This window comes from Coenobita brevimanus, chromosome 45, assembly GCF_032717465.1.
Source record: "Coenobita brevimanus isolate Jiangsu-jjx chromosome 45, ASM3271746v2, whole genome shotgun sequence".
NCBI lineage: Eukaryota > Metazoa > Arthropoda > Malacostraca > Decapoda > Coenobitidae > Coenobita > Coenobita brevimanus.
In genome coordinates, this window is record NC_136998.1 from 5,158,750 (window position 1) to 5,171,456 (window position 12,707).

The 12,707-nt window shown below is 41.9% G+C and overlaps 1 protein-coding gene and 1 pseudogene across 1 annotated transcript in view; one reads left to right on the forward strand and one right to left on the reverse strand.

Moving 5' to 3' along the window:
* The window catches only part of LOC145398392 (dipeptidase 2-like), an 88,258-nt gene extending 76,216 nt beyond the window's left edge, over positions 1 to 12,042 (forward strand). Inside the window, exons 8-10 of the mRNA XM_080271268.1 lie at positions 7,857 to 7,932; positions 10,083 to 10,221; positions 11,923 to 12,042. Of these exons, the coding sequence (XP_080127394.1) occupies positions 7,857 to 7,932; positions 10,083 to 10,221; positions 11,923 to 12,042 (335 nt within the window). The remainder of the gene's footprint in view (positions 1 to 7,856; positions 7,933 to 10,082; positions 10,222 to 11,922) is intronic.
* On the reverse strand, positions 9,669 to 9,787 carry LOC145398537 (5S ribosomal RNA; annotated as a pseudogene).
* Positions 12,043 to 12,707: the final 665 nt, after the last annotated feature.

Sequence of the window (12,707 nt, forward strand, 5' to 3'; positions counted from 1 at the left end):
CAAAAATTCTTCGACTATCTTATTTCTACGATGGAACACATTCTATCCATTTCTCCTTTCTATGAAATCTCCATTCTAGGATATTTCAATGTTCACCACCACCTTTGGCTCTCCTCTCCTTTCACGGATCCACTTGGTGAACAAGCCTACATCTTTTCCATCCTTAATGACCTAGAGCAGCTTGTACAGCACCCTACCCGTATCCCTGACCGCCTTGGAGAGAGCTCCAACATATCTGACCTCTTCCTCACAAATAATCCTTCTGTTTAACTCTGTTAATCTTTTCTCTCCGTTGGGCTCCTCCGATCAGAACCTTATTACCTTAACCTGTCCTATCACTCCGGTACGGCCTGTGGACCTTCCAGGGAAACGTCTTCTGTGGCATTTTGGAGCCGCGGACTGGGAGGCCCTCAGGCAGTACTTCTTTGATTTTCCCTGGAATGATTATTGCTTCCATGGCCAGGAGCCATCTGAGTGTGCCTTGCGCATTACGGAGGTTATTCTCTTGGGCATGGAAGCATACATTCCCTTCTCATATCCTTTGACTAATGCAAGAAAGCCTTGGTTTAATCACGCTTGTTCTAATGCTGTCCTCAACAAGGAGAGGGCCTACAAAAGGTACCAGAGCCAACCCACCCCTGAATCACATCATTTTTACATTTCTGCCCGGAATCGTGCTAAGTCTGTTCTTCGCTCTACTAAAAATAATTTCATCCATACTAAATGCTCTCAACTCTCCAATTCGAATTCTTCCCGCTCCTTCTGGCACCTTGCCAAAAATCTTTCTAACAACTTTACCTCATCATCCTTCCCTCCTCTTTTCTACTCTGATGGTTCTGTAGCTATTTCTTCTATTGATAAAGCAGATCTCTTCGCACAGACTTTCTCCTCCAATTCCACCTTAGATGATTCCGGTGCTGTTCCTCCATCATTTCCCCCCTCTGACTTCCTCATGGCTGACATTAAAATTTCTTCAGTTGATGTATTTTCTGCCATCACTGGCCTCAGTACTAACAAGGCATATGGGCCTGATGGGGCCCCTCCTGTTGTTCTCAAGAACTGTGTTTCTGTGCTTACACCCTGCCTAGGCAAACTCTTTCGCCTTTGTCTGTCAACTTGTACCTTTCCTTCTTTCTGGAAGTTTCCTCTCATTCAGCCAGTCCCAAAGAAGGGTGACCACTCCCAACCCTCCAACTATCGTCCAATTGCTTTAACGTCCTGTATTTCAAAAGTTTTCGAGTCAATTCTTAATAGAAAAATTTTAAGGCATCTTTCCTATCACAACCTTCTTTCCGATCGTCAGTATGGGTTCCGTCAGGGACGCTCCACTGGCTATCTTCTCATGTACCTTTCAGACTCCTGGTCATCCTCCTTTCGGGACTTTGGCGAAAGCTTTGCCATTGCACTTGACATCTCAAAGGCTTTCGATCGAGTCTGGCATAAATCTTTAATTTCCAAACTGCCCTCCTACGGTTTCTATCCTTCTATCTGTGCCTTCATCGCTAGCTTCCTTTCTGGTCCTTCTATAGCCGCTGTTGTAGACGGCCATCGTTCTTCTCCTAGATTTATCAATAGTGGTGTTCCTCAGGGCTCTTTCCTATCACCAACTCTCTTCCTTTTATTCATCAATGATCTTCTAAGCTGTACATCTAACCTTATCCACTCATACGCTGATGACTCAACCCTTCACCTTTCCATTCGGTTCCCGCAACACCCATCTCAACAATTACTTCAACAAACAAGGGATGAGGCTATGGCACACCTAATGTCTGACTTGGCTCGTATCTCTGACTGGGGTAAAAATAATATGGTTGTTTTTAGTTCTTACACCTATCAACCCGACAAAATCTTCCACAGGCATACCCACTAATGTTTAATAATATTCAGCTTAATCCTGCATCATCCTTGAACATGCTTGGGGTTTCATTTACTCGGGACTTATCTTGGAAAGATCATATTACATTTCTTGTAAAATCTGCTTCCAAGAGATTGGGTGTGCTAAGCCGACTCCGCTCTTTCTTTACCCCTGCACAATTGTTGACTCTATACAGGGGTTTTATCCGCCCCTGTGTGGAGTACAATTCTCATGTGTGGGGAGGCTCTCCACATACAGCTCTTCTCAATAGGGTGGAGTCAAAGGCTTTTCGTCTCATTAACTCTCCTCCTCTTACTGACTCCCTTCAACCCCTGTCTCTTCGCCGCACTGTTGCATCTTTATCTCTTTTCTATCGCTACTTTAATGGTCACTGCTCCTCTGAACTGTCTGCTTGCATTCCTCCACCTTTACGACGGGCGCGTAGCACCCGTCTGGCAACAAACTCTCATCCCTTTTCTGTCCAACTCTCTAATGCAAGAGTTAACCGTTACTCCTAGTCTTTCATTTATGCAACAGGTCATCTCTGGAACTGCCTCCCTCTGTCTGTATTTCCTGCTACCTATGATCTCCAGTCTTTCAAACGCAGTGTGTCCAGGCATCTCAAAATGATCGGATCTTGAATTTGGCTCTCTATTGTATTTTGTTTTTCTCTAGGAGGGAACTGTTACTGCGGGCTCATGGCCTTTGGTTCCTTCTTCCTCGCATAAAAAAAAACAACAACAACTGAGAATATGATGGCAATTTCAGGAAACAGGAAGATGTCACAAGAATATATATCAAGATGAAAACACACGGAATTACAAAAAGAAGCCAGAGAGAAGAGGCTAAAATGGAGCGAATACGGAAGACATTATTTTTTTCCTTAATTTCTCCATACTTCTGTACTCAGTTTAAGGGTGAAACGTTGTAAAGCACTCACTGAATAAATTAAAAAAAAGGGGGGGGGGCATTGGGATAGTGAAGATACTGTAAGATTAAACGTTCTGTGGTCTGTCAGTTCTAAAAATAATTATTTGAGACAGATGGAATCTAAATAGGAATTGACAGGCCATCGCACGAAGGAACTGGGAATGATAGAGACCAGAGAGGGAAGCCTAAATTGGAGAGAGTTATTGCGGGAAAACTCTCGTCAATGGGGAAAAACGCGAAACAGAAAGAGTATACAGAAGGACGGGTGACCTTGGAAAGAAAACGTAGAAGATTTTGAGACGTACACCTTCTAAAGCAATTATCGGCACTCTTTTAGCATAATATAATCTGACAGCGGACGAGAGATCTGAAAATAAACTTATGAGTTTACATGCCTGGAAGGTGCCCCTGATCTACTGAGCCGTATTCATAGTGGTATCGGAGGCTCCGTAGCACCTTGTACTAAGCAATTTGTTTTGCTTATTAATTCTCACTGCCTTTTACGGTATTAAGACAGTTTGAATATCAACATAGTTTCCATAAAAATTTTAAACGAGGATGTTGATATGTAGCGTAGATCAGATTCATAATCAACATCAAAACTTCCACTGCTTATTCGATGCTCAGATTGCCCAGGCTGAAGCAGTTTCGTAGGCAACACACTCCTCACATCATATGCAAATCGAGAATCGTCTGAGGTAAAAGCCTATCCTTAGTTAACGAATATGCCTACTGGTCACCCCCTCCGCGATGTTGTCATCATCTTCGTCAAACTGGTGATATACCATTCTTTGTTTCATAATCTATGCACTACTATTTTCACGTCATTGATGTGGTTAATATTATGGCAGTAATACGATGCTTACTGTATATACACTACATGTGTTGTTCATGGGGTGTTGTATATACTGGACATTTAGGCCTATAGGCCTATAGTTTGTTATCAACTCATACTTAAAATGCTAATGGTGGTTGTCGTTGTATCATAACGAATGAGAAAATCCTAAGGTGGCAACCTCGGGTACGATGGGTGCCAAGCAGACATACAGAATATTGATTTCAATATATAGTGGTTAATGTTATGCTGTTTTGAGGTCTGCCTTCGAGCATAATGTCCATTGCTATGAATTATTCGTTATACACGAAATGAAGGTACGAAAGATATAATATATCTGAAGGGAGAGAGATTGAGAGATGGGGGGGGGGTGGAGGGGCGGAAAAATTGAAGGGGGGGGGGGGAGGATCAAGTGTACCAACTCTTACTGTGTATTCACGGCTTCTGTGCCGGTGCTGGTTGCAAAGAGTATCGAAGCATTGAGTGCCGATAATTATTGTGGTGGGTGTACAAGCCCGGCAAATACAAAAGCAATTATCGTTTAAGAAACAAGGAAGTGAAGTAGGAAAAGAATGAAGAAGCATGAAAGTATCTGTGGGGAAGCATTAAAAAAGAAAAAAAAAAATAGGATGTGGAGAATTTTGAGAAGATCAAGCGTTCCCGGAAAAGAAAATGTTATCTGTGAAGCAGGGCGGTGAGAGAGGAAAGAAACACAACACGGCAGAAACTGGGAGGGAAAAGTTGGGAAAGCGGGGGAAAGATAACTGCTGGCGTGGAAAATATAGTTCTGACAGGGCTAAACGTTTAACCTCGTGAGTGTTGTAATTCATCTTTATTACCAATTGGCTGTTTGCTTCAGTCAGAAAGGATATCTGCCTGGACTTTTTTTTTAATAATAATGTCCCATCTCTCCGTCTTTATAGTGACGTATTTTCCTAATTTTTCTTGTTACCTCCAGACCATTTTTACTCAGCCTGGGGTAGACCCTTGTAGTAAATCTTTAAAAAGGTTTCCGAAGCACGAAAGACAACATTAGTTAAGTAATTATGAAAAACGACAAAGTGGAACAGAAAGATAGTGCACAAGGAAGGAGCATAAGTGGAAAACAAAGATAATATAACAGGGAAAGAGAAAGTGGCATCTTAAACCGAACAGAGAAAGAAAACAGGATATTGGAAAAAGAAAACAGCAAAGGAAAGGAAAGACGAAAATAAGGAGGAGAGAGACAAAACTGGAGGGAGGCAAATCATGCAAGATGGGAGGCAAAACAGGGAGGGAGGGAGAGAGTGAAATAGCAGCGAGAAAGAGAATGGACACACGGAGACACAGAAACATAACTGTAAAGAAGGGAAACAAGGGAAGAAGAGAAAGAAAGAAGAGTGGAAGAATAAGAAAATCGAGGGAGAGAAAGAAAACAGGAAGAAAGATTACGAAAACAATGAGGGATATAACGAGAGAAAAGGGAAGCAGGGCAGGAAGGAATGAAAACGGAGAAAATGAAAACAGGAACGGGGAGAAAGAAAACATACAGAAGGGTGAAGTAGGCAGGAATGAAAACACCAAGAGAAAGGATGGAAAACAGGGAGAGGCAGAAAACAAGGATGACCAAATGAAATGGCGAAGAGGGGAACGAAACCTGTAAGCCAAAGAATGAAAACCCGGGAGAGAGAAAGAAAACCGTAAGTCAGCGAAGGAAAATAGCAAGGGAGAGAGAGAGAGAGAGAGAGAGAGAGAGAGAGAGAGAATTAAAGCTGAAACTTGTGCAAGTTAAAGACGAAAGATGAGAGGTTGGGCCGAGATAGCTTGATGGGGCACATACTGTATACTCTCCCCGCCGTGTCACATTATCTGTTGCCTTGCTGGTCATGAAACTACTGGTGTGAAGCGCAAGTTGAAGAGGTAGTGTAAAACGGTTCAGTGTTGGAATTAACATGACAGATGTAAATTGATTCTTTTGCTACCTTCTTTAAAGACAGCGTGAAGACAGATAAATACGCGTTCTCACAGATATGAAAACAATAAATACTGCATATAAATAATGATGACTGGACTGAACATACATTATGTAAGAGTAAACTGCTCTTTCTCTGAGGCTTGGCAGTCCTCTTGTCTACTACACACCGTCATATGTCACCAATTTGACACTGTTATCCATTGCCTGTGTTAAGCACACGCAGAGAAAGTCTCTTTACGGATTGCTGTGGTGTTACTAAGGGGTTGTTCTTAAGACATCTAGGTGGGTTGAATCTTGTGGAAGAGGGGTAAAGTTTAACCCAATCTTATAATTCACTACGACAGGTCGCCTTTAATGCTGCATAAACTGTTTGGTGGTGGCATGAGTAAATTATTAAATGGTGTCATCTCTATAAAGAAACAGAATTAACGGTGTTAATAAATCATCTTAAACTTCTATTTTTTTTAGATCAGCGTAAGCATAGTTTGTTAGCAAAATAGCGTTTCATTACCGTATCGTTTTTAGCATGGTATATATTTTTCTTAGTAGTGTCATTCAACGATTATGTTCAGCATAGCTGAGACTTTCCGATATGCATACAATTAATCTACCATTTCATTATAGGAGGATCTAAGGTTGGAAAAAAAATATCTGGTGATTTCCTCATTTAAATGAAGTCATTCTAACGAAGGTGTTTGAGGTTTTGATGTAATGTGGGTTACAGTAGCCTAGAACGTAAACAGCAGTTGTTTAACTGGACTGTTAGACGGCAGGTTTGGAGGTGAAGGAGAAGCCGAAAAGAAGCTGAAGAATTTAAGTGAAATTAGGTGCAAAGGTATATAATGCACGTAAGGGTTGTGTGTCCTTGAAAGAGGTGCGACTCTACGATGTGGCAACAGGTGATAGACAGATAACAGGAGACAGACAGACAGACAGACAGAGGATATATTGGTAGAGAGAAGGATATACAGGCAAACTGATAGACTGATAGATACCAACGGTAATGAAACGGGTAGGGAGTGGTGGGAATGAGCTGCCGTACCCTCCTTGGCTGAGGTTCACAAACAAATTTACGATCAGTGACTTGTTTTAAATGTGATTTACTTTTTAGGAGATCCACTGAAAGGAGAGAGCAGAAACTCTCCATGCCTTTGTCTGTCCTTACAAAAAATAGTTTCATTGTCTTTACTATGAGATGTTTTTGCAGGACGGATGTGGAACAGAGAATACAGCCTCTTCCTGCGTCCCTTGACCTTTATTCAAGAAAACATAGTCACTGAAATTTAAAGTTTGTTATGAATCTGAACACTTGTCTCGCCAAAGACAGGAGCAACCTATTATGGCTGCAGCAGCCTAATGTAACTATGGAACTTTCACAGTTACAGCATCATATGTACGAGTATAGTATCCTTATGCCCTTCAGAGTGATGAGATCTTTTTCTCTTACCTTAATGCTGCCACTCGATGATATTTAGCTTAGGTAGATCCAATGAAAGGATAGAAAGCTTCCTCCTTAGCTAAATAAATTAATCTAGACAGAGTAAGAAGAAACTATAATGCATCATCCTCATAAATAGATTAAAGTGAACTCATAAAGTCCATGCATTGCAATGACTTCTTTTCATCTTTATTCTTACGGACTTTTGTGGCATACAAGTATCAGCTGAACTTGAGATGTTAGAAACCTTCCATAAATTATACCCAGTGTTAATTCAACATGTGACACGTGTTGCAGCTCCAGGCTAATTTATGCGTAAGCCCAATGGACCATAGGAAACCGGACACATTCATAATCCATTACCATAAAAAATTTAGTAGAAATTACGTTAATGGACTGTGTATGTTTTGAGTTTGTTGCACGAGGTGAGTAAGTGCGTTATGGTGGGAAAGGGGGGGGAAGTCCGTCTGCAGTGGGGTTGTAATGGATTTCCTTTTATTGAGTTGTAAATTATGTTGGTAATGATGCAATGCAGAGTGATGGTTGCATCGTAATTTTACCAGATGCACTCCTGTCTCTACGTAGGATAGTTTCAGAGGTGTGGATGTCTGGTGTTGGCTCATGAAGACTGGCGGTTGGCTGGAGGGTTTTAATTACTGTGGATACATGTTTATGTGCTTACAATATAAATTAGTCAGAAAGTGTTTTTTATAGTACTGTGAAGAGTATACACTACATCTCTGAGTCTGAAATTCACTGCGCAATGTCCTATTGTTTATGGTAATGAAATATACCAATTTTTACACGGCATCTGTACCTCGTTTCACCCTGTGTCTCCCTGCAGCGCATATCAACCACATTCGAACCATGGCGGGGGTGGATTACGTAGGCCTAGGAGCTGGCTACGACGGCATCAACAGGTACGTGAGGTTACCACGGCGTCTATTTTATCAGACAAAAATCAATCAGCACCTTGAGCGTTCATAAGTAATTAACCTTAAGCCCAGCGACTACTTCATTTATTGTTGATGTCAATCCTGTGAAACCCTACACTGTTGCGCGAGGTGTGTGTGTGTGTGTGTGTGTGTGTGTGTGTGTGTGTGTGTGTGTGTGTGTGTGTGTGTGTGTGTGTGTGTGTGTGTGTGTGTGTGTGTGTGTGTGTGTGTGTGTGTGTGTGTGTGTGTGTGTGTGTGTGTGTGTGTGTGTGTGTGTGTGTGTGTGTGTGTGTGTGTGTGTGTGTGTGTGTGTGTGTGTGTGTGTGTGTGTGTGTGTGTGTGTGTGTGTGTGTGTGTGTGTGTGTGTGTGTGTGTGTGTGTGTGTGTGTGTGTGTGTGTGTGTGTGTGTGTGTGCGCGAGCGCGCGCATTTACATTAGCTCGGCAGGCTGTTGGTAACATTATTTTTTTTCATCTTTTAAGATTTCTTTCCAACAGTGCATTAACAGTTTTTCAAAATAACTTTTTACACATATGTACACATACTTCATGCTTTAAGATTTTGTGATAACAATGTGAGCAAGAGGTGGGAAGGGCACCTTATGATTTAAGTTTAAAATAACAATGACGGCTGGGGAAACGATGGGGCTGGCGGTGAGGGGCGGAGTGTAGCTCGTTTCGTCCCCCCTCCATTCTTATTCTTCCATGGGTATATAAGGGTAGGAAGGGGGGATTCATGAGCAGATTTTAGCACTCGTGAGTACATAATGCCCATTTCCTTATGCCAGTCACTGTGCATTGAGGGCAGCTTCCATCCACTTATCTTCCATCCACTTACTTGATGAAGTATTGTTTTCTAGTCTGTAATACGTGTGAGTGCTTTTGATTTTCCCCAACATCACAGTAAATCTTAGTTGATTTAGTCTGTAATACGTATGAGTGACAAGCCAATGCTTCCTGTAACTTACAAAACAAAGAAATGTTCCTTAACACAAGTTGTTGTGACTGCAGCGCAGCAGAGATCCTGGGATATTTTTATTTAGCTAGTAGTTTAATTGATAAAGAATACTAAGATCATAACAGCCACTTTACTTACATGACTTTGTATTAAACTATCAAACTAACACCCGCATGATGGATACCAGTGTCCAGATGAATACATATGGTGACAAAGACATACACGCACACAAACAAATAATAAATAAAACTAAGAAAATAGATCACTTAAATAGGATGCTGAAAATCCGTGTAGTCATTTCTTTCATAATTATTTCCAGGCAGTTTATTCCAGTAGATACAGGCAATCCTTCCTTTATGAAGAGAGTGTGATTTATAATTCTTCAATTGTTTCCGTACAACTAATAATGTAAAATGAGGAGGAAAAGGGAAATTACATTCAATTACATTCAGGTAGCAAAGGAGCTTTTAAGGCATTATTGTGGATTGTAATCATATATAACTAAATGCTTTGGGGAAGATTAGTATTCTCTTCTCTCTATCCTGGGTAGACTATATAGTATGCTTTTCAGCTTCCAGTTCTTTACGGACCTGCTTGGAGACTATCATTTCATTTTACCTACATGCTGCCTGTCATGGACTTTTGTGTTTCATTCATTCATTGCCAGACGCCATGTATCCCAGACAGGGTGGCCAAGGGCTTAGAGTTAATTGTTTTACAGGGAGGGGCACTAATCCTCCACCAACCCCACATGACACGTAGGGATGCCAACAGCATCTGGTGTTCCCAGGCGGTCACCCATCCAAGTACTAACCAGACCCAACGTTGCTTAACTTCGCTGATCGGACGGGAAGCGGTGTACTCAACGTTCACAGCACATTCATATTTTTTCTTATTTGACGCTGTCCATAGCACATTATCACCTGCTAACAGACTTTTTTTTTTTTTCGTTTTATTGGCCAACTCTGTTTTCATTCCGTTATCAGACTAACTGCGGCTGTTATATTGCTTTTGATTTTCCCCAACATCACAGTAAATCTTAGTTGATTTAGTCTGTAATACGTGTGATACACTTTTTTCCTGTTTACTTAAAACGCGGACATATTTAAATCAAGGGCAAAACCAAACGATGTAGCATTATTTGTCACGTAAATATTATCATTCATGTTTTCTGTCCAGCACACCAAAGGAGTTGCCTGACGTCACCTGTTACCCACAACTGTTCGCTGAACTGCTCCGAGATGCCACCTGGTCTCTGCAGGACCTGAAGAAGCTGGCAGGTCTCAACCTGCTTCGGGTCATGGCCAGGGTTGAGCAGGTGAGCCAGGCGAGGCATGTGAGGCAGGCCGGATATGTGAGGCAAGTCAGATACTGTATGTGAGGGAGGCCAGTCATTTAAAGCAGGCCAGGCATGTGAGGCAGGCCACTCATGAAATGCAGATGAGGCATGTAAGGCAGGCCGGACATGTGAGGAAGGCGAGGTATATGAGGCAAGCCAGGTATATAATGCAGGGCAGGCATGAGAGGCAGGACAGGAGAGTACGGAAGTCATCGTCATCATCACCATCATCATCACCATCATCATCATCATCATCATCATCATCATCAATGAACCTGTATCATGAATGGCGTTAAATACATCCAGAAACGGCAGCCGTGAATTAGTAGACTATATTTGTATTCTTTCATTCATATTTCAAGCCTTCAGTATTCTAAGATGCACACTACATGCCAAACAATCCTCGCAAATTAGGTATACTTGACTGAGTCGGTTTCACAGCAATTCATAGTCATTCCACCAACACCCAAGTTACAGGAAGGGATGCACCATTTGTTACCTGCATCATACCTTCACCAGATTATTGCTTCGTCACATTCCAATGTCGACACCATTCTTCTCGAACATCCCTCTCAAGTAATTTATACATTTTTTAACTCTCCACGTCTTCTACAAGTATGCTGAACGTTACTTACATAGGCTACTTCCTTTTCAACGCCCTCTTGCTGCACGTTTCTGTGAAGGACGTATAAATTGTTGCTCTTTCGCTTAACATTGCGTGTAAAGATGGGTACGGATAAGGAAAGAGTCATGCATGGAAGCAAGTAAGGTAGCACTGCCTACCCTTACAGACGTGATGCTCAGGTGAACGTTGGCCCCGGTTTCCTGGATTAATACTTTCTACAGTAGAAGGGGCAAAGATTACTGAAAGCCCGCATATTCTGGCAGTAATTTTCGAAAAAAAAGCATGGACACTTGATTTGTTTAGTTTGCATGAATTAGCTCCAGGCATAGTCATTTTTTAGATTACTCTTATGCTGGATTTTAAAAATGGCCGTCATTACCTGTGGGCCTGCACACAAGTTCACCCTCTCTGGTATAATACTATGGCCGTAGGACTCAATGATTTGTTGTAATTACCTCCCTCATAGGCAGTGGGCCACATATTCCTTTTTCCATTTTATGCTCTGAGTTGAGATAATATTACGGTCACAGCAATGGACCGTATTCTTGATGACTTTGGAGGTTTTCTGATATTTCTTTCTAAAGTGTTTTGTTTATTACACCCTGTGGGGGATGCTCACCTTATCTTGATTTGATGTAGTGCTACCGTCAGGTGACTCTGAACTGAGTGTGAAGCCAGACTGTTTCTTGTTGTTCAGGAGAGAGAGAGAGAGAGAGAGAGAGAGAGAGAGAGAGAGAGAGAGAGAGAGAGAGAATAGCGCATTGGTTAATATATCCGGCTCACAGCTGAAGAAACCGAAGTTATGTTCTCGAGTCGATCCCTCTGTTCAACGAATTATATTTACCCCAGGTCTGTTATCTCTTTGTCTGTTATCACCGAACAGTAAAATGAGGGGCATAGAAGTATCGCCTAGGGAGTACAATTAGTGAATTAAAGTAAAGTAGAATATCGTGGGTCGTGGTCTAGGGATTGCTGGGGACATAGCAAATACTGTCTTATTAATCATCATGCAGCTGATAGCCATAAATTTAAGTACTATTCTTCTTGCTTGTCAGGTGCGGGATGAGCTGTCTGGTGAGCGTCCGTCGGAAGAGATCATCCCAATCCACGACATTGATTCCCGCTGGCCCTGTCGCTACAGGTTCACAAGCCTGCCACCCCCGTCCTATACCTGACCTGTTCTTACCAACACCTGCCTATACGAGGCCTATTTGAAAAGTGTCCAACCTTTAGCTGGTGAAACAAAGCAAGCTTGCTTCCTGATTTCAGACTTTAATTGCTTACAAAGTATGCCCACTGGGACTCAACATACTCAGCCCAGCGGTGCTTCCGTTGCTGGAAACATTTTGTACATCAGTGTTTTGTAAATCAGTGTCTCTTGCGATGCACTGCATTCCATAACCGACAGACAACTCCCAGGTAGAATTCTTTATCGATTGTTTGGCTTCTGTAACGTACTCGTAAAAAACAACACTTTGGTAACTGGAGAAAAAAAAAAAGGTCATTCAGCATGAGCTTCACCTTGCCCCGAACCCATATCTTTATCCCATATCTTTATCGCCGAACACCCATATCTTTATCGCCGAACACCCATATCTTTATCGCCGAAAGCCAACTGAATATTCCTCATGGTTTCAGATTACGTGTTGCTATTTTTTTTTCCTAATTGATGCAACAACATTGCTTGCTTTGCTCGATCATAACTGCACAAAACTAAAATATGATAAACAAGAATACGTCCTCAAACACACGCTGCTCGGCGGCGACTGGGCCGGGCAGCAGCACTGTACATATTCGAGCAGGGTATAAAATAAGGAAAAATGATCACTGTGCATCTTAG